Source organism: Chelmon rostratus, chromosome 18 (assembly GCF_017976325.1).
Source record: "Chelmon rostratus isolate fCheRos1 chromosome 18, fCheRos1.pri, whole genome shotgun sequence".
Taxonomy (NCBI): domain Eukaryota; kingdom Metazoa; phylum Chordata; class Actinopteri; order Chaetodontiformes; family Chaetodontidae; genus Chelmon; species Chelmon rostratus.
In genome coordinates this window covers 17,712,406-17,734,664 of record NC_055675.1, presented here as the reverse complement: position 1 = coordinate 17,734,664, position 22,259 = coordinate 17,712,406, and the positions used below count along the sequence as shown (strand labels likewise).

Sequence of the window (22,259 nt, the reverse complement as noted above, 5' to 3'; positions counted from 1 at the left end):
GAAGGAAATCACAGAGAATCGCTGGAGAGATGTGTGTCGTGGTGCAGCATCAGTCGCCGTTGCTCTCTGGAATCACAGACAAGGACAAGAAAAATCAGTGGCAAGGATTTAAAACTGCCCGTCATATTTTAACAAAGTCACTTTGAGTTTGTGTGAAGATGTCTTTTCTCTAAATCTGTCTCATTTTCCTCTTTATCTTCTACTTTCCCATTTAGAAAGTCAAGCTATAAATTACGGCATTTATATAAATCAGTGTCTCTCTTGTCTCCTCTTGTCGTGCTGTTTTGCGGCAGTTTTATTTTGGCCTATCACTTACAAAGTCAGTGTAATAAATTTGAGCGCGTGTGCGTCTTTACGAAGTCAGTAACTGAGTTTATGTTAATTTGACAACTTTCTAAATCTGTCTCCTCTCTGATCGAGCTGTGACACAGATTCCAGGCGTCTTTAATCTTAATGAAGTGAAATAATTGTTTTCCATTAGTGTCTCCAGACGAATTAGAAGGCTGCCGCTGCTACTGAACACCACATCTGAGCTGGTTTAATTATAATTGTAAATTATTTCAGTATTTTGAACATTTGAACCAAGTTGGTTTAATTATAATTACTTTTCAGCTCCATTTGCAAGATGAAATAAAATAGTGTGTTTTCCCGGAGAAAGGCGAGAGAAAGAGAGTGAGAGTGAGAAAGGAGAGGAGGAGGGAAAAAAAACAAGAAATGCAACCATTGGTTTTTGGCCGTGGGCATCTCCTCCACTCAAGAGACTGTGAAAACGGCAGGAGGGAGTGTGTGTGTGTGTGTGTGTCAGTGGCTGCATGTGTGTGTCTCTGTCATGTCCTGTGTGTGTGTGTGTGCAGAGCAAATGTGTGTGTCAACCCGTGTGTGTTGCTGTCACTTAAAGAGAAAGAGGGAGGCCGATGCTTTTAAGCCCTCCGGAGTACAGTGGTACAAAGATGAGCATGTGAAATGTTTGCCTCTCATTTGGATTCATGTGAAAATGCCTCCTCATTCTACTCATGCCATGTAAAATGGCGCCAAATCAAAGGCTGTTTTATTTATTTTCTCGTTAATGCTCCAGTCCGCTGTCCTTCAGATCCATCTTAATGTCTTCTCTTCAAATCAAACACTACTTTGCTCAGAGCCACTTTGTTTCTTCGGATTTCAATTTAGTGATAGATTTAAAAAACCCATCTCTTTGAAAGCACTGGCTCATTTCTTCAGTCGTTTGGGGATGAAGTCTGTGCGCACACAAGCGTGTGTGTGTGTGTAAAATGTAATTATTCTGTTGAGAGAATTCATTAGCTAATCCCTCATTAGACCGTGTGTGTGTGTGTGTGTGTGTGTGTGTGTGTGTGTGTTTGTGAATGAATTTGAGGGTTTGTGTTGGAAAACGGATTAGCGACACATAGCGTCGGTGCAACCTTTTAGCCTCTGACTGAGTTAAGAGTGAGAACATGACATGATTGACACAGTTTGCGATTCAGGTTTCCGTGCGCCATGCTGTGGAAAAATGGCATGCACTGCAACGCGATGCCATGCGAGTCACGAGAAAAGTTTCCATTAGAATGTCGTGCAAGTTTAGATTTTTGGCAAAATAGAAAAAACAACTGGTGCAGGTTTCCATCAACTATGTCTACGATGATTCCTTAATTAGCAAGCTCTAGGAACTCTGACACATCCAGGCATGTCAAAGCTGCTTCCCACCTAAGATTAGTAAATGATTATTTTCATTAATGTTTACCTGGTGAGTATTTTCTCGATGAATAATTCAGTCTATGATAGACCTTAAACGATAGTTGATTAGTAAATTAGTCAAAATGCCAAATATTTGCTTCTTGCTGTTCTTGTATTGAAAAGATTTTCTGATTTGCATCATTGTAAACTGAATATCTTTTGGTTTTGAACTGTTGGTCAGACAAAAAAAAGGCATTTGTCATCTTAGGCTCTGAGAAATTGTGATTAGTATTTTTACACATCTTTGACATTTTGTACATGTAACAATTAATGGAGAATCACATTATCAGCCACATTAATCAGTAATGAAATTGCTCGTTAGCTGCAGCTGTCGTCTACAAACTGTCAGAAAACAGTGAAAATAGTCCATCACAGTTTCCTGATAAGCTCAAGCTGACATCATGAAATAGCTTGTTTTGTCCAGCTAACTGTCCAAAAACCAAAGAGACTCAACTTACAGCCAGACAAACCAGAGAAAGGCATCAAATAATCTAATTGGAAAAGCCGTAACCAGAGAATGTGTGGAGTTGTTGCTTAAAAATGACCAACAGTCAACCAAAACAGTTGCTAATTAAATTTCAGCTCTGGGACTAATTGATCAATCAACAAATTGCTGCAGCTCTAATAGCAGTCTTTGTTTTGTTTTTAATGAATGAGTTCGTTTCTTCTGATCCACACGTACCCTGTGCTGCTTAGCAGCTGCTGGTGATAGAGAGGAGGGAACTTCAGTTGCAGTCGAACTGGGCAAATTTTGGTCATGTACACCCGCACCCGCACACCCCCACTCTTTTCATGCTTGGTTTTTCGGTCTTCCTGGTGGAGCAGAGGCTTGTACCAGTGGGCGGCAGCACAACTTGGATGCTTCGTTTTTAGTGGAAGAGGCAGAAGCAGGTATGGCAACATCAAGGTGTATTTGATGAATTGGTTTCCATCATCCTCTCTGGCGTTTCCACTCTTGCATTTTATGCACAAATTGAAAGTTAACATAAAAACAGGCAGATGGAAATGCACCGAATGTTATGGTGAGGATTAACCTTTAGATGCTGGTATGACGGGTATAAATCATCAGTGATTGAGCAGTGAACCAAGAAAGTGTTAAAGTCCCATTGGAAATGAAGGAAGGCAGCACATCCAAAACAAATCCCAAATCCCTGAAATATCACATCCCTGATGAATGACTGTATTAGTCCAGTATCATCAATCTCTGCTCTGCCCTGTTTGGCTCTGGTCACAGCTGTCGGTACAAGGGGGCCTTGAAACACCCTGCTGCCTCACATGCACACTCACACACACACACACACACTGACACACATGGTTGGCTAATGACAGATTAAGTAATCAACACTCTCTGCTGATTAATTACATTACAGTACACATACACACACACTCTCTCTCCCTCACACAGACACAGATGTGAGCAGCCTCAGTACCAGTTGTGTAGTCTAGTGTGTGGTTGTAATGATATATACAACAGTGACATGGCTGATGTGTTTGTGTGTAAGGGAGAGGGAGATTGGGAGAAGTGGCAGCAGGTGATGACAGTCTTGGGAAAATTCTTATTTTAGGGTTAGCATTGAGGGTTAGGTGAGGCAGAGGGTAAAGGTTGAGGTCGGGCAGCTGTTGGCTAAAGATTTCGAGTTTGTGTGAGTGGACATGTGCAAGTCAACAGATTGTCCTTCCTGCTTTAACAGATTTGTCTGCGCTACGTATATGATTTTTGAAGCTGTTGGTTCATTTGGTCGCTCCTGCTGAGCTGTGTACATCAAAGCCGGATTCATGCTTGACGCCTACTGCATTACTACCTCTGAGTCAACTTCCTCCTTCACTATCAACAAGCTCTACCAGCATGGAGGCGCATGTCAGCTACGCTTATGGTGACTCGATTAGTTTATCATAAGAAAAATAATCTAAATTTTCATGCAAAATGCTAAACTTTACAGTTTGAGCTTTGCAGTTGTGAGGATTTTGTTTTATGTGATACTGAACTGAATATATTTTGGTCTTGGTCTGTTGGTCGATCAAAACAATTTGATGGGCTCTAGGAAATTAGTTGATTAATCGCTAAAGAAAATAATCTTTCATTGCTGCAGAGAAGGTATCAATAGCTATATGCTGAATCTTATTATACACAGCTGATCTTTTGTATATGTGACTATACACCTGTGCATGCCATCCAATCTAATTGTCTCTTATTATTTTCTGCTTTGCTTTCTGTTGGACCCAGCTCACATGGGGCGCGCTGAGAAGGGTGAGTTACAAGTGGCCAGCCAAGAGCTGAGCTTCATCGCTCATAGTCATCATCATCATCAGCCCATAGTCTTCACCTTAACTGTCACTCAAGGTTCCCTTTTCAATGTGTAGCTTTCCGTTGTGGTGATCTAATTGTTGGTTTTGTCTGACGTGTCTTTACTAACCATCCCATTTGGTCTCAATGCTCATCCAATGTTGTTTTTGCACTTGCAATCACACCTTGACACACCAGTACAACGTCTTTTGGACAATTACTTACACCTCGTTATGCCAGTATTAAAGGTCAGTATGCAGTGACATTTCCACAGTACGAACATGTTTAGCAGGACTGTGAACTATTTTAATTTAATATCATGTCTAGAGCTACTTTGCTCCCTGGGAATAATTTATATAATAACAAACTTGAATTGAATTGGTGAAATATTTGAAGCACTCTTACTCGTACTGGTTTGCTGCTGTCTGTCTTTGTGACTCTGCCAACCTGGTTGTCAGTTAATGTATTTGCCATTTGTCTGTGTGCCCCCCCACTGTCTGTCTCTGTCTGTCTTTGTGGAGTTAGACAGCTGTTGTTAGGCTTGAAGCTTCCAGGTGCTGTTTGTTTAGTTGAACCTGGTCTTTAATAAAGAAGTTCTGAGAAACTTCCTGAACACACCTCTTCTTCTCTTCTCTTCTCTTCTCTTCTCTTCTCTTCTCTTCTCTTCTCTTCTCTTCTCTTCTCTTCTCTTCTCTTCTCATTTTGTCCACTTTAGCATCCACACATCCTCTCAGGCTGTCTCACACATATCCTTGATCTTTCCTCCCCCCCACCGTCTTTTCTCCGTTTTTCACATAAACACTCAGAGCAGACGGATGTTAATGAGGGAGATGTTTTTTGTTGCGAAAGTGACAAGTTAGTAAAAAAATACACCGCAGAGACGCAGAGTGATCATTCTGTAACCGCAGAGTTCGGTATCCCACAAGGCTTTGCTGCGACAGAATCAAAGCAAATAGGATGTTTATATTTTTATTTACAGAAATCAAAGACAGCAGAAATCCTCAGTTCATTTTACACAAGGTCACAGTGTGGTTAATCCTTAAAAACCGACAAAAGATGCTTTGATTTGCTTTTGTTTTTTATTTTTACATTTTTGTTTTGCATGTGTGTGAGAGTCAAACATAGGATTTGGAGTGTTATGCTCCAAAACACACATTATTTAATACAAAAATAATAGAGACCTAATGAAAGCCCAGCGAGGCAGAAATACTGTCAGTTCATATTACACAGGACAGGTTCTTGAAAATGGTTTTGGCAGCTTCTACATGAACTCTCCCTAATCTCAGTAGATTACACTCAACTCAGGATGTGTTTGTAACTGCTCCAACTTTTATTGCTCTGTGAGTTCTCTGTAGTTTGTAGTTGAGGTAGAAATTAATAAAAGTGCAATGTTCTGGTTCTGGTTAGTCTGCCTCACTGTACTTTGAAGCTGATTTGGTTGATTGGTTGTGGATTTGCTCCATGTTTTTAATTATTTCTAGTTCATAGGGACAAAATCAAAATTAAACCCAAACTGCTTGGAAAGCCAGGTCTGTAATTATATATAAACTAACTCACAACTCCTAAGATGGACAGAGATCTGATCATCTGCCTTTATGGTATATAAACGTCCTCCATGTTTTTAGTTTCCATTCTCACAAAGGAAACATTTGGAAGCATCCAAGCTGCCTTTCTTTGTTCTTTTATGCTATGGTATATTTTATTTTATCAAAAGACTTTTTTGCTTCTCTCATAACTTAGTGACTTTCTTCTTAACCTTTAAGACCTAGTCACATAGGGCCAGTGTTACCAAGGCATCTCAGTTGATTTAGAAACTGGAGTTAGTCATAACGGTGGTTCCAGGCAGCTACTTCCTGTGTTTACTTTCGGTCAGTCACGAAATTATATGATTCATGTAAAAATCATCTTCAAAGTCTTCGTTTCTCCAAATCCAATAGGAGCGGTGGAGTGGTGGTCCATGGAGGTGGCAAGCGCAACGTTTACATGATCCAAAGAGTCGAAATAGCCACATTCATGGGAAATACAACAGTTTGAAATTAACTATAATTATCCTTAAATGTTTAATTTTTTATGTGTAATACTTTTTTCAGTCTTCTCTCTGCTATAAAAACTATGGGAAGCTCTTCTTTTAATAGCACAATCAGCTAAAGTAAAGACCTTACCCTAAAGCTGATCCAAGTGTCGGCCTTTGGCCTAGAGACCTTACGGTAAATCTCCAGTTTCCCTGTTGTCACTGTAACCAACCCCTGCCATGTCCTGCATGTTTAGCAAATGTTTGATGATACTGGGTTCACGCCAAACCACTCAGAACAAAAATACATGAGTGTTGGGGAATTCTGGTGCCTCACTTGGCTAAAGTGTAACTCAGCGTCCTGGCCTTAAATGTGGCCTGGGATGTGTGCCACATCATCACCCTGTCTTGTCTTCCTCCACTATCAACTACCTAATAAAGATTGCCGAAAAATTATCCTTAAAAGGAGTATTTCATTGAGAAGGTAATCAGAAGGTGAGGGCATGTGCCTTTTATTGTCCTTGCTTGGGCTATTTATGTCACCTTTAAAGCTCCTTAAGAGACACTTTAGGCAAATTAAGATAAGGGAGTGTCTTTAAAGTGACATCAGAAGCTCTTTAAGACTGAGACAAGCGGTCCATAAAAAGATACTCTTTGTTTTGTGCTTTACTTTTTGCTTGACTTTTCTTTCTCTGAATTGAGCAAACATGACAACAAAGCTGTGTGTGTAAGTGTGTGTGCGCATATATACACATTTGTATGAAAGATCTTCATGTTAGCCTTCAGGTGGACTGGATTTACAGACGTGGCCAAAGGGCTCTTGTGTGTGTCTCTTTGTATGCAGCTATAGGCAGTGGCTGAAATGGTTTCCATTAGTCCGGTTAAGAAGACATCTGTCATCAAGTTGCACCCCTCACGCACACAAGTAGCCATAAGCAGTCGCTGTGCAGTAAACCATAGCACGTCTCATTCCTGATCTCTGTGTGTAGTCTCATGATAAAACCCCAGAGGTCATGCAGTATGTACAGTATATCCTGATATAAAAAGGACATTATTTTTTACTGTTCTTACACTCCTTTTCAATAACTCTCGCCTCTGCTCTTTAAGCTGATTTCAGTAGAAAGCAGCAGAAAGCTTTCGAGATATATAAACCCTCCTCTGTGTGTGTGTGTGTGTGTGTGAATCAGGAGCTCACAGGCAGATGACCAGTCCATTAAGATTATCATCTCCATCCCCGACCATGTATCTTCACATCACCATGATGCTGGTCCTCTGTCTGTCTCTCTGTCTGTCTGTGTAAGCAGAGATTTAAATCTTCTAGCAGAAATTCCAGCGCTATCTTTTCCCTCTACATCGTGTTACGGGTTTTTTTTTTTAATCTATCTGTCGGCCGTCCTAATCTGTCATTTGGTCCGTCCGTCTGTCTGCCTGCCAGCCAGCCGTTGTGTGTGTCCCTCCTGTCTGTAAATGACTAGATGACTGCCGACACATGGTCAGCCTGACAGCAGTTGCGTACACGTATACGCACCTACAGTCAATCACTCTAACAGACAGGCTGTGTGTGGGAGTGTGGGAGACAGTCATTTAAATGCTCAGCATCTGTCTGTCAGTTTTCTGGTTGGCCCTCCCCAGCCTTGATTCCTGAAACACTGTCTCTAATAAAGTCATATATATTAATAGTTCAGCCTCACATATAACATGTTTACCATAGGTCCTTCCTTATTATTCTTATTTGTATAAATATTTTTTGTAGGAGAACCATCATTCTGCGATCATAATAAAGTAAAATCAATCAAACGTTAATGAATGTTCATAATACATTTGATTACTGAGTAACTATTCAAGTTATTTATCCCAAACTGCAAAACTTTTGTGGGATCCAGTTTCCCAAATGTGGGGATTTGCTAATTTTATTTTGTTTTATGTCATCAGAAATGGACTGTTGGTTGCACAAAACAACCAGTTTGAAGATGTTAACCTTGACGTTGGGGAAAAGGGACGGACATTTTTTAGTTTTCTGATTTTGGATAGAGGGGAAAATTTGTTGTCCACTAAAAAGGTTTGTACAACGTTTGAAAAGTGCTTATTTTAACCGTTGGGTTTCAAGGACAGTAATATTCTTGAATTTGAATGCAAAATACTTGCTTTTTATACAGTACAAAGATTACTGTGGGTATAGAAATTCTTTCAACTTCATTTTTGTTAAAGGCATTTGTAGTAACAATGTAGATGTGATGTGATAGAGTCTGGAAATGTTTGGTTTAGGTACCTATTTTATGCAGATTCAAATTCTTTCAAGTTAGTCTTAAGATGACACTCAGATGCCCATATGTATGTTGAAAGTATCAAAGGGTTGCTGTAATTGTTCCTGCTGTGCTTTGTAGCTGTGAAGAGATCCCTTCCACCATGATTTTAATGGAAAAGATAGAGTGCAAAATCTTTAGTCCTCGTTCTCATCCTTGACAGGAATTTAATTTAATCCATTCTGAAAACCATACAAAACAGTATTACTGCCCAGAAGACTCAAATGAGCCATTACAGCTAAAATTCATACTTCTCAGGGATTAAGAGGAGGTCACAAATGATGTGTAAAGATCACAATATGTTACTGGCTTACATCAATATTAAAATTGGCTGCACCACCAACAGCTTTAACCAGGAGCAGGGACCAGCGCTGCCTGCAAGTTCATACCTCCAAACACTCAGCAGCTCAGATTTATTTCTATGCATTCATAGAGGCAAACAAAAGTTTTTCCACGGTTTCCATAGATTGTAAGGGCAGGACACCTGCTGAGTATTTTTACGAGACACTTCTGTTTTTAAGTGAGCAGCACTGAATAAATCGTTGTGGGAAACTCTAACCATGACTTCTCCCGCACTGATTAGAGCACTGCAAAGTTTTTTTGAACCGTGCAAAGAGTGCCTCCTTTTCACTGGAAGTGAGAAGAAGGCAGTGCAGTGAAATTCCCAATGGACACACAGCTGTGCGGCTGCATGTGAATCCAGGAAAACACCAAAATAGGACATGGGAGGTTTTCATGCGGAGGTAGCCGTGTGAAGGCATTTGATTTTTATGTTACTCACTCGTGCAACACACACATAGATGTGCACACAAGCTCCCCAGCGATGTTGATACTATGCAGACTCCACCGTGTCTGGTGGAGTCGAGTGAAATCAGTCAGTTTAGTCAAACAAACTCTCCTCTTCTCCCCTCTCCTCTACCAACGGTGTTTCACCTCATTCCCGTCTCCCAGTCCTTTTTCCTCCCTTTCCCTGGAATTTATGGCCAGCTAACCTAAACAAAGCAACACAATGTTTATTAAACCCTCCCCCCTTCCCCTCTTTTACCCTCTCTCCCCTCTTGTCCTCCTCCTGCTCCTACTCCCCCACCTCCTCTGCCCCATCTTTCCCCCTCTTCATCCCACCTCCTCTTCTCCAAAGACCCACAACAAGATCAAGGGTGGGATTTAGTGTTCCCAAATGTTGGTGTTGTATTACAGGGCTGAAGTGTGTGGATTCTGTTTAAGGTGGAAATTCTAATTGTGAAGGGAGCTACATCCAGGAGCAACATGGGGACCATACTTTTAGTACTTTTAGAAAAAGTTAAAATTGAGCTTGGTTCAACAACACTGTGTCTCATTAGGGCTGATATTATTAAAAGGTTACTCAGTTAAGTTGTGACAACAAAGTGGTTATGATTTATTTTTACTATTGGCAGTCAATGTTGGTTAACATGAAGTGAACATAAGGGCATTTCTGCGTGCTTTATCTGATGAAAACTAAAGAACAAATTCCTCTCTACGGTGTCAGGCTGGCACAAAACATCCTCACCCCCTCCTGCATCACGTCAAGGTCTCGCTCCCCCTCTCCCTCTTCTTCTCTGGCTTGCTATCTCTCTCGGTCACTTTCTGGAATGCTTTTGTTAGTGTTTTCTCTCTGCTCTGTTTTCAGTTCAGCCAGATTTACTCTGACTCACACACACACAAACACACACACAACCCCCCCACGAATATAAGTCTTTGTAGAAGAAACTGTCTCGTTGTATTAAGTGGCTAGGTTAACTGTCACTATGTCTATATTGGGCCAAAGGTAAATAAAGTGTCTGTGTGTGCATCTCGTGTTTGTGTGTGTGTATGTGTGTGTGTGTGTGTGTGTGTGTGTGTGTGTGTGTGTGAGCCAAGCGGGCTGTCTTGTTGGAGTAACGGTTAGCAGATACAGCTCTACCTCCCCATGACATAAACTGTCTCTTACACTCAACCTCACCCCCCACTCCACACACACACACACACACTCACACACATGCACACGGTACTACCTTAACACACAGTGTCGACGCTCTGTCTTGAAGGGTTAGTCCCTCACTACATGTGAAGTTAAGTACAGGTTTGAAACAGAAGTACTGCAGTCTGTGTGTGTTGAGTTCTGAGTGGGATAAAATGTTTTTTGCTGTGTGTGAATGGATTCTGTAGACGGAAAACTCCAATGACAATCCTACAGATTGTTTTCTGTTCAGTTTATCTAATGCTCCTGCTCAGAGTTATGGGCACAACACAGTTATTAATCCATGGTCATTTCTACAAAGCAGTTTGAAAGCTTTTGCCATTTGGTGTCCGGTGTGACAGTGTAGGCGTGTGCACTCATTTCTGACAGACATATAATTGGATAGATTGTGTAGTAGCCATGTTAGAAATACAACTTACTGTCACATTCGAATTTCTGTTTGATCCGAGTGCAACGATAGCTCATCAAGAGGGCAACTTCCTGAAACATTTGCAATGATTTTATGCAAAATATAAAGAAAGATGATCTTTTCTTAAAACAGGGCCGTGTATGCAGTAGAAGGATCGGAATATTTTTGAAATTGGTGCTACATGACCTTAGAAGAAAGGGCTCTGGTACTGTAACTTTCTCACACGACCAGTATGCACTGCTCCTGCTTTTGGCTGACGTTCTGCCAGTTGAGCAGTGCTTGGTTTTGGCTTATCTGTTTTCAAGCAGGAAACAATGTCTGCCACCTTTCTCATGGTTGTTTATTATTGTTATTTCTTATTTGATCATAGTTAAGCGCAATCTGTAGTTTGAACAACCTCCCTAGAGTCAGCCACACCAGCAGACTAGTGCTGGCATTGTTCATTTGCATATGCTACACAAGCTATAATGATACAAATCTGGTTGAAAATCAGCAAAGTTTTCTTTAAGTTTATTCAGAAAGCTTCAGGGAGCTGGCACTGCTTGCCCTGGTATCCGTTATCTAGCTGCAGTCATGTTAGCCAGGGGCCTGTTTCACAAAAGCAAATTGCAGATAAATTTGCAAGTCCCAGAGGGCTCTCATATGCTCACGCATAGGTCACAAGTATGCTGCTTGTTTTTAATAGTATAATGTATCAAAATTAATGCCAGAGTCAAGTGGCTAGTGTTATTATGACCCATATTTAGAATTATGGGAATAACACCCAGGTTGAGTAATACTGTGATTTTCTTTTAACATGTATGTCTGTAGTTGATAATGCGTTGTGTACGTTTTCATTGAAATGCATGATCAGCCAATTGAAAACCAACGAAGAAGTCTTTATTTACCTCTAAACTGCAGCATTGCTCTCATACACTGTTATGTAGTTTGTGATCTTCTGCTCAGTATTTTGTTTTTCGCCCATGATGACGATTCATCTCTTTTCAAGGAACTGCTGAGCAGCTTTGTTGGATGAAAGTTAATGTGACTGCACAGTTTGATTGCAGGTCAGTCTAGTCGTGCAACAGCCCTGGAATTATCATCAGCTGTGCTTTAGAGTTACAATTTATGACCAGCAATTAAATTACTGATGTTGTCATCTGGCAGTAGAAGCAAAAATATATACAGTGCCATCCCTTATATTGTGAAATTAAGGGGGAAATGGAAGAGAGACATTTTCTGTGATCATTTAGATGCCAACATTTTGATTTGAAACACTTTGAAAAACTATGGCGGGCAGTGTCCGTGATGTATGCAGTAACTACCACTTGGTACTTGTTGCAGCTTTGCCCTTGAGCACAGCACTTCTCCTGCGACCGATCCCGTGGCACTGCTGCAGTGGCCACCAGCAGAAGACTGTAGTTACAGTGGGGCAGCTCCCAAGTGTGCAACCCCGTGAATGTGTGGCAGCATGGCTACAAACAGCATGTCTGCTCAACTGCTCCCCGGACAAATAAAGGTTAAAGTCAAGCCATGAGCTCGCTCTGCCTCTCCTTCTGCCGTTTGCTATCACACCTCCCCCTCCAAACGCACAGACACAGACACACTCCAGAGCTCACATACCTCTGGATGGAGCGAGAGAGAGTCTGCCACATGTGGTTTCGGTTAGCCACACTTTCCCCTCGCACAGGCCCCAAACTAACCACCTCTACTTTACCATGGTCAAGTACATGTGTATATCTGTACAGTGTATGCCGCTGTGTGTTGGCTTGTAAATCTGCCTGTCCGTAAGTGTGTGTGTGCACGCGTGTGTGTCCCAGCCTGAGGCACAGTAAAGTGAGGACAGTGAATCAAGGTTAGTGGTCCAAAGAGAGCAAGAGAGATTGAAGGAGGGGGAGAGAGACTTTAATTGAGGCAGCAGAAGTAGGAGAGGGAGTAAAAGAGGAGATGGAGACCGACTGCAGGTTTTGAGTGAATTCACCTCTAGTTGTGTACATGACTTAAACATAATTATTTTGTCATTACTGGGGATGATGTTGAGTTGAAGCTCAACAATGTGGACTTCATAAAACAGGTCATGGCAGGGGTTTTGTTTCATCCAGGCAAAGGTTAAAGGATCTATCTTCTGTTGCTGATAGCAAGCTATAGTTACAGTTTTCCTGTATGTGTATGGCACAACTGCTGGTGGTGGGAAACAATGACACATGTTTAAATGCCAAAGTCAGTTTTCTTAATATGGTTTTCCTATTTTTTTAAACCCTCTTACTTTTACACAGAGTTATCATGACACCCACCAAGCCAGCTGTAACGTTTCAAACAAGTTGTGGAACGCTCCAAAAACACCTGTTCGGATCATTCCACAGGTAAACAGGTTGATTGGTAACAGGTGATAGCATACTGGGCTCAGGAACACTTTGTGATGGGCTCAGGAACACTTTGTGAAACCATTGTCAGTAAACACAGTTCATTTGCAAATGATCAAATTCTGATTTTATTTATGTTTTACACAGCGTCCACACTTTTCTGTACTCATGCTGCGTGTCTGGGGGTTGAAATGACCTCTTGCTGATCATTTATGTTCTTTGTTCTTAGTTTGTTTTTTTTTTTTTTTACAGTTTTGACTGTTTTTGAATTAGATCCAGTATTGACAGCACATTTTTTTTAGTAGATTAGGCAAAATTTTGTATCATTTATCTTGAACCCACACAACTTTATTTAACATTCACATAGAAATCCGGTTGTTTTGAACGATACCAAATATGTCAGACTGAATTTTGTGGAAGCGTGATTAAAATGATGCACAAGACATCTAGAATATTTGATTTAAGGGTTTGAATCTCTCGCTCAGTTTAACTGTGATGAAGCTTTAACGAAGACTTGGAACAAGTTGATACAGAACATGAATACGTCAAATACTGAAAATAAGATTTTTAGAACACTTTAAGTTACTCAAAGAAAAAAAAATGAAACCTGCATGTGAAGGTGTTAACTGGAACCCTTAACTTTGTCAATGTGAAGTAAAAAGATTGGTCTATATTTAATATTTGTATGATGATTTTGTAGCAGAGAAAGCTTCTCAACATGTAGCTCTGTCCTCTGGGATTCCTCAGAACATGAGTCACGTTAATGATACCGCCTGGTTTTTATTAGAATCGGAGGAAAATCAGCAAGCCTGTTGCTGACAGCCAACGCATCCTAGAACAGTGCAAAACCTCCACCTACTTGCGTGAACAAATGAGAAAGCCAAACTTCTTCTAAATGACACTGTGAACAAAGAGTGGGCTTGACAGAAGACCGTTTCTTATTTTTTTTCCACTCCACGGCTGTTATTACAAGCGCACTGTCCTGACTCCTTAAGTGAATTGTAAATCATTTTTCTTGGCTGCCGTGATATCAATTTGGCGTGTTATTGGAGTATAATGAAGCATGGTTTAATAAACTTAAGTTTAATGTGTCTTGGGACTATGATACCATTTTTCTTTGTTGTTGGCTTTTTCAGTAAGCTAATTCAGAAAGCTATCTCTGTTGTCACAAATATCTTTTTATATGTGCGTTCATGGAAGATTTGTAGATGTGAGAAATAGCAAAAATTGTGTTAGAGTAGTGTGTTGAGTGTAACAGAGGTGAAACTGATTTATTTCAAGATTTGACTGTGGACAGTGGAAGGATTTCTTGTTGCCATGAAGATTATGAGCCCTGTCAATGGAAGGTTTTCATGGCTGTTGCCTTCTCAGAATAGCAGTTTTCTTTGTGTTTTACACATTGCTCAGAGGTGAAGCAACAAATACTTAAAAAATGGCTTGGCTAGTAGATATACAGATATATCTGCATTTGATCTACAAATAAGTCTTAAAAGTGTTCTGTGGGCGATTCTGTCCCCGTTATTTTGTCTTAAAGCTTAACTATTCCTTTCAATGCACCATACATGTTGTTTCTTCTACACAGGATAGAGCAAAGCAGAATTTTAGAAAATAGAACAGAAAAGAGCAGGTTGACATATGTGGTTTATAACCATGATAAGAAGCCGTTTATAAGTATGTTACAGGCCCTAACCTGGACTTGGATTACAATCCTTTACAAAATGGAGAAGAATGAGTTGGGAGTAAATGATACAGAATAGAAATGGGCAGAGAAAAAGTGTGTGGGAGAAGTAGCGAGAGATGTTGGATAAGAAACTACATAAGAACAGAGCCGACTGACACAACAAACCCTTGCAGCTGTACTCTTTCATTCCTTACCCCCTCCATATCTGCTGATAACAACAGAGGAGCGAGACAGAGGGAGGGAGTGAAAGTTATGCCGGTTTGATAGGATGCAGACTGGATTCTCTTTGTCTCGTCTCGGTCCGTAAGGCGAGCTTTTCCTCCTCGTGAGTCCTGTTTTGGGTTTAATGCTCAAACGCGCTCACTGCTACCATGTGGAGAAGGGACCAGAAAGCGTTGCCTTGCCTTCTCATTTGAGGTTGTCGTTATGTTTGACCAGCAGAGAGAGGGCTAATATAAGTTGTTAACCCATATTCACACAGACGGAGGCAGAGACTTGAGAGATGGACTTTGTTCCTTGTTTTCGTTTGTGTGTGTGTGTGTGTGTGTGTGTGTGTGTGTTTACATTGCTAACTGGCTGGAATGCTGTGCAGAGACTGATAGGTTTCTGCTCTGAAATCAGTCTGTTTGTCTTTCAGGGGCCTGTTTCTGTTTCACATTCTTCAGCGTTTGGCTGGAGCTCTTTAGATTTAACCAGGGAGATGTAGTAGAGGGTAAAAAAACCTTACCTCAGTCAATTGACCCTCCTCTTTTTTACGTGACCCACATTTTAAAGGTGACATAAATCTTGACAATGCCAATGCATGATATGCTAGCCTAAAGTTTGTTGTTTTGTTGTTTGTCATGGAGATCTGGATTGGGTTGCAACAGCTTTTTGTTTAACCCTTACTAAATTTGTAAAGGTCTTCCGACGTTCTTTTTAAGATCTAGTCCTTTACTTAATTGGGTTGCACCGCTTAAACCTGAATGTTTTAGTTAGATGTCTTCAAATGAGTTATGAGGAAACATCTGCAGCAGCATCCAATCAGTCCAATCAAAAAGCAAGCATTTTTATTGATTCCTTGAATTTATTCATCATAGCAGAAATGGACAGAAATTAAGTGAAATAAATAAAGCTAGAAGTAATTTGAACCTGATTTCACATACTGGAATCATTTTCCTTAGTCAGGAAAATAACTTTCTCTTATAGTGTATACAGTCGTTATTTGTTCTGTCCATCCAAACACCCAGCAACATCAAAAACAATTTGCAGAGACACAGACTGCCTTTAGATGTGTAATCAATCACTATGAAAAAGATATTAATACTCCCCTTCTTTTTGTGTATGTCTCCCGTCCTTCTTCTCCTCCAGTCTGCTCTCTCTTTTTCCTCTATGTTCTGTTGCTCATTACGCCGATCACTCAACTTTCACTGACACACACTAGTCACACCTCATTACTGCCCGAACATACATACACACACACACACACACACACACACACACACACACACACACAGAGTTTTCAGTCAGTGAAGCTGCATCACTGCTTAATGTGGTGAGAAAGGATGTAGACGCTCACTCGTGAGCAACTGGCTGAAACATGATTTTAATGTTGTTTAGCTAACTGGACGATATACATTAGTTGCTTGTTTTGAGAGTTGAGACAGAGTTAAAGTGACAGACAAAAAGTAGTCCATCAGCATCAAAAGCGGTTTTAAAATTAAATGCCCTCAGACGTGGGAAGTGGGAAGTGATTATTCACTTAAGTACTGCACTCGGTACAAATTTTAGTTGAGTATTCATTTAATGATGCTTTCTACTGACACTCCATGGCAATTTACTTGACATTTATGTGGCAGCTGTATTCACGAGTGACTTTACAAATTTGGATTTTACAAACTATAAAATATAGAAATTATGATCAGCTCATGAGATACATCATAACCTAAACTAGCCAACATAGGGCTGCAATTAAAAAGTATTTTCATAATCAGTTGGTCTGATAATTTATTTCTTGGTTAATCCATTTGTCATTTTAGACTATATTAAATGCCAAAAATAGTGAGAAAATACCCATTGCAATTTCTCTGAGGCGAATGTGATGTCTTCAAATGACTTATTGAAAAGCGGTAACTCTTACTTAGAACATCTTAGTAATATTTTCAATGCAGAACTTGTAACTGAGTACTTTTACTTTGTGGTATTGCTACTTTTACTTAAGTAGAAGATAAAAACACTAACTAGCACAAAAGTATCAGAGTATAAAGAAAAATGAAGTTAAACCAGTGAATTCCACATATGAATGACTCACCACAAGGATTTAAGGTTATGGATGAAGTGGGTGTGTGTGGGACCGGTGACTGGTGAGTCGTGGTGAGTAACACGCTGGGTATGCTGATGCATACTGGCAGATACAGTAGCTTTGGCTGGAAAAAGTGTGCATGTGCATGCGTGTTTATGACAGGTAGTTAATTATACGAATGTGTTTGTCCGTTCGTATATGTTTCCACATGCACATGCTGACCACAGGCCTGACAGCCAGGTCTTAATTAGTTGCCACGGCTACCGATGATGTGTCCTGACAGTAACTGTGGTGATGACAGAATCTCCTGCCTCGGAGCAAAGAGGCATGCTGGGATTGACACAGGGTCCACTCAGTCATCATGCTGTTTGTGTATATACTTTATCTATGTGTATGTGTGTGTGTGTGTGTGTGTGTGTGTGTGTGTGTGTGTGTGTGTGTGTGTGTAAAAGTTCAAGATTGAAGAAAATCAGTCAGGCAGTTACTTCCTTGTTAGACAGTCAGTCAATTAGTTAGTGAGGAAGGGATTAAACTGAGAGGCACACAAAAACACACACACACACACACACTTTTTTAATGTGGTAAACACAGTGAAAGTAGGAAATTGCATGGTGATTTCCAATCTGTAGGTGTGAAGTTGGAATGACTTCAATCATCGCTCTTTTCTTCTCTCTCTTCATCTCCTCTATCTGTAACCTTCTCCACCTCATCCTCATTTTCCTTTATTTGTCCCGGGAGACAGCAGGAGGGCAGAGAGAGTGAATATTATGAAATGTGTAGATGGCATGTCACAGCAGATCCACAGAGAGATGGTCAGATGTACAAAAAGTGATTTATGCGTAAAACACACCCCTCTCCTTTTTTTTTTCCATTGCTTTAGCGCTACAATTACTGCATTCATTATGCATTCAGTGATTTGAATCAATCTAAACGACTGGAGAGAGACAAACAGAAGAGGAGAGACAATTGCTGCTCTCTGACAGAGAGACCACCCTCCTCTGATTCTGTCTGTGTGTGAGTGTGTGTGTGTGGGTGTTTGGTTTGCTGGTAGTGAACTCTCAGAGATGAATCTTAATGGCCATCATTTAACCTTTCACCTCAGCTTATACGCGCACACACACAGGCGCAAACGCACACACACACACACACATGCACGCAGAGAGCTAGTTTACTGGATGAGGAATGGAGTGGTGTGTGGAGTGCTGACAATATTAAGTGGAGTGTGTGTGTGTGTGAGAGAGTCTCTGTATTTTTGTGACGTGTGTGTTCAGGGTGAGAGGTTGATCGGGGTCAATAGACACAATTTATCTCTGAGAGCTTTGCAGGGTCCACTCTTAACCGAAAGGATTCTGTGCAGACCTGACAAGTAGCAGCACTATACACGGTGCTATAAAGACTAATTTTAGGAAGTTTTCATATATTGTAATGAGTTGACGCACAGATTTGAGATAATTGGTCATTCAACCATGCAGAAATGTCCGACATTCACTGGTTGATCAGCTTCTCAACTGTGAATATTTGCTGGATTTCTTAATCTTCTATGCTAGTAAATTGAATGTTTGTGGGTTTTGGACTGTTGCTGGAATGGGCATGTTTCACTGTTTTCTAACATTTTATAGGCCAGAAACAATAATGAAAATAATTGCTAGCAGCAGACCTTCTACAGGGTGAGAAAGGAACTCGGTGAAATGGATATAAATCTTTCAAAGTGCAAATATTTCAAAGATTGCAGGCTTTTAAAGTCACTAGTGTCTATGGGCTGAAACTTTTACACATGTTGCACTTCTGGCCACATCCCAGTCTGTGATGTTACAACAGGTGTTTCCCATCTGCAATCAAAGGAGGAACACCTGCTTTAATGCACAGGTAGATATCATCAACTTGCATGTGAATTACATGATAACTGTTGAAATCGGTGCCACAGAGGAACAATTTTGGCCCATTTAATTCAAATAGCAAGAGTAAATAACCCTATTGTAGCTCATTTTATTGAATTCTGCAGAATTGGACAGAAAATCTCACTTTTAATGGCCAAAGCATCTTCTGCTCCTATGTTGCAGCTTGTAAGTGAGAATCCTGTATGTGGAATAACATGCAATCAGGAGAACTGCTGAATTGTGGTTACATGATGCTAGTGGGTGGAATCTGTCATTTGTGTGTGTGTCTCTGTGTGTCCATCTGGTATGACCCCCTGTTCAACTCCTCCAGCACTAAGGCACATATGGGCCGCACACACACACACACATAACAGCACATACACACCCATATGAGGGAACAGCTGAAAGAAACTGCCCACCCTTCTACCCATCCTCCCGCCTCCTTGATTTCTCCCCTCCTCCCTGCAGAGCCTCAGGACTCATCCAGGTGTCCACTTTCCTACCCTGGCTTCTCAGCTCTTTTTCTTCTCTTTCCTGTTTACTCTTTGCTCTCTGTTGTATCCATGTATAAAAATCACTGGACCACTGACAGATTCCTCAAATTCAGTGTGATGATTAGTCAGGGCAGAGAACAGTAAGGCAAAGGAAAGGATAAAATCAACATGAACTGTGATCGTTTTACTCTCCTGGGTGGTAGTAGATCTTGTCATGCTAAGTTTGTCGTGCTAAATCTGGTTTGTGTTCATCATCATGGTAACTGCTAATTTTATATCATGTCCCTCAAAGAAATAGTTTGAGATTTTGTGGAATACGCTTTTATCGCTGAGAGTTTCACGAAAGATGTAGCTGCAGCCAGCAGCCGGATAATAAGTCGAAAGAGGTAAAAACAGTTAGCATGGCTGTTAGCAAAATCCTCAAAAACTCACTGATTAACTCATTAAATCTTGATTTATTTTTCAATACAGAAACCAAAGTGTGAACACGACAAGTCCCAGTATTTATGCTAAGCTATTCATATTTAATGGACAGATGTGAGAGTGGTAAGCCTGTCAATCGTCTGATCTGACTCTCAGCAAGGCAGCAAGTAGGAACATCTCCTAAAATGTCAAACTAATGCTTGAAATGCTAAAATAATGTCTAAGGGTCATGAATATTAATGTGCTGGTGTATTTGGGCAGAAATCAGCTGCTTTTAGCAGTCAGTGACATTAAACATTTTGGAAATTAAGCCCTTGGGAGCCTGCAAACACACTAATTTTATTGATTATGTTCAGCCACTTTTCTTTTTAGTGTCCATAGCTTTAGCTGTAGTGAGGTAGCCATTGGTTTAAATCTGTTTGTGCAACACACCTATTTGCTTTAAGTTAAACAAGTGAATGTTTGAAGGATGAAGGGAGTGAAGAAGGCCAGTCTGAGGGTCAAGAAAATAGATTAATCTGGGAACAAGGAAAGAGATTAAATTAATGAGTGTTCAAGTAGAAGAAATAAAGTGATGGGGGCCAAAACGGGAATATGGAGGGGAATAAAGAAAAGGAAATCAAGAAGGACCAAAGAAAAGAAAAGAAAAGAAAAGAAAAAAGAAAGAAAGGCAGTTTTGTGCAGGAGTGCAGTTTCAGCTTCTATAAACCCAGGAGCTCTGAATACTGCTTATTAAGCAGGGACTGTGTGTTTGTGTGTGTGTGTGTGTGTGTGTGTGTGTGTGTGTGTGTGTGTGTGTGTGTGTGTGTGTGTGAGACAGGGTGATATATTGAAACACACCTCTGTGGAACAGCTGCAATGATGAGACAGAGAGTAGGGAGTAAGAGGTGTCGTCTACCTTACACACACACACACACACACACACACACACACACACACACATTCATGCATGCAGACACACAGAGCTGAGCCAAGTTCTTTATTGTATTACTGTGGCCGGCTTGTATCAGAGGGAGAGCGAGAGAGGGAAATAAAGAATGGAGAGAGAGAGAGAGATGAATTTGTTGTGACTGCTCCGGTGGACTCAGCTTTTTAACGCAGCACTTCTTTTTTTTCCGTTCTCCTCTTTTCCCCCTCTGCTATCCTCTCTGCTATCCACTGCTTTTTATTCCCCAACCATCTTCTCTTCTCTTCTCATCTGTGTGGAAACTTATTATATTACAAAGATAATGAGGCCGATACAGGGAATGACAGAAATTGAGAAAGACAGACAGAGTGAAAAAAAAGTAAAGGGAAGGCTCTAAAAAAGAAGGGGAGAGAGCTAGACAAGAAGAAATGAGAGAAGAAGGGGGAGAGGAGTAGAAAGGGGCCGAGAGATAGATAGAAAGAAAGAAAGAGAGATTGAATAGATGAATCTGATTTATCTATAATGAAATCAGCCTCAGTCTATATGGTGGAATGTGCTCCATTCAGCCTTTCTGCTGTTACAGACAGATTTACCCGTTTAATATTCCAAAGATCAGTGTGAGGAGATACATGCGAACATCCGGGTGCTTCGGAGGCGCAGCTACTAACTGGTTCTACTTTAAATGCAAAGTTATCACTTCTTACCAGTTTAGACTCGCTGACGGTGGAAAGTCAACCACACACGTCTGCATGGATGCCATCATTACACCTTCACAAAGATACAAAACTTTTTCAGGTTTCGATAACTGACGAAGACGTGATTTTCCACCCGGTCCCGCATCTCGACATGCATCCGCATAAGGAGAAGCACATTTTGTCTGACACGTAATTGTTTTCTAACTCCGTTCAAAGAAGAGGAGTCAGCAAAGTCACTGCAGAGAAAGAGGATGTTATTTTTCGTTCTGCAAATTTTTGATAAACTATCTCTTTCCACTCTCTCTTTGTTTAAGTGATAAAACTGTTTATTAATTGTCTGATCAACCTACATGAATTAATGCACTATAATAATCATCTCAGTTAATTAATTATTAGTTTAGACCATTTATCAAGTGAAAATGCTAGATATGCACTTTGCGGATGTGAAATTTGCTGTTTTTCCTCTTTTTATCATTGTAAATTGAATATCTTAGTGACAGAAGATGTGTCCTTGGGCTTTTGGAACATGAAGCCCCCCCATTTTTCTCACATTTTGTACTGATGATTAATGATATGATTAATTTGAATAATATTTTCCAGATTAATTGATAATGAAAATAACAATTAGTTGCAGACACCCCGTTTTAAGTAAACCACATACATTATTTGCTTGTACTTTGGCATCAGAAGCTGACATTGCTACGGTTGTCTGAACTCATACGCAGTAGAAAAATGAGGTTTAATCAGTAAGAGGTAAGAGCTGATGATAAGTATAATAAAAACAACACTATTTGTTGTTAAAAATCACCCACAAAGACAAGAATCTAAACCCAAAGGGATAAA

At 40.4% G+C, this 22,259-nt stretch overlaps 1 protein-coding gene across 4 annotated transcripts in view; it reads left to right on the top strand.

Annotated features, from left to right (window-relative positions):
- ptprk (protein tyrosine phosphatase receptor type K) overlaps positions 1-22,259 on the top strand; it is a 119,072-nt gene that overhangs the window by 2,839 nt on the left and 93,974 nt on the right. For 2 of the 4 annotated variants that reach the window (XM_041958920.1, XM_041958918.1), the window contains exon 2: positions 3,956-3,979. The exons of the other annotated variants lie outside the window; for them this stretch is intronic. In XM_041958920.1, coding sequence (XP_041814854.1) covers positions 3,956-3,979 — 24 coding nt within the window. The remainder of the gene's footprint in view (positions 1-3,955; positions 3,980-22,259) is intronic. 4 annotated transcript variants of the gene reach the window in all.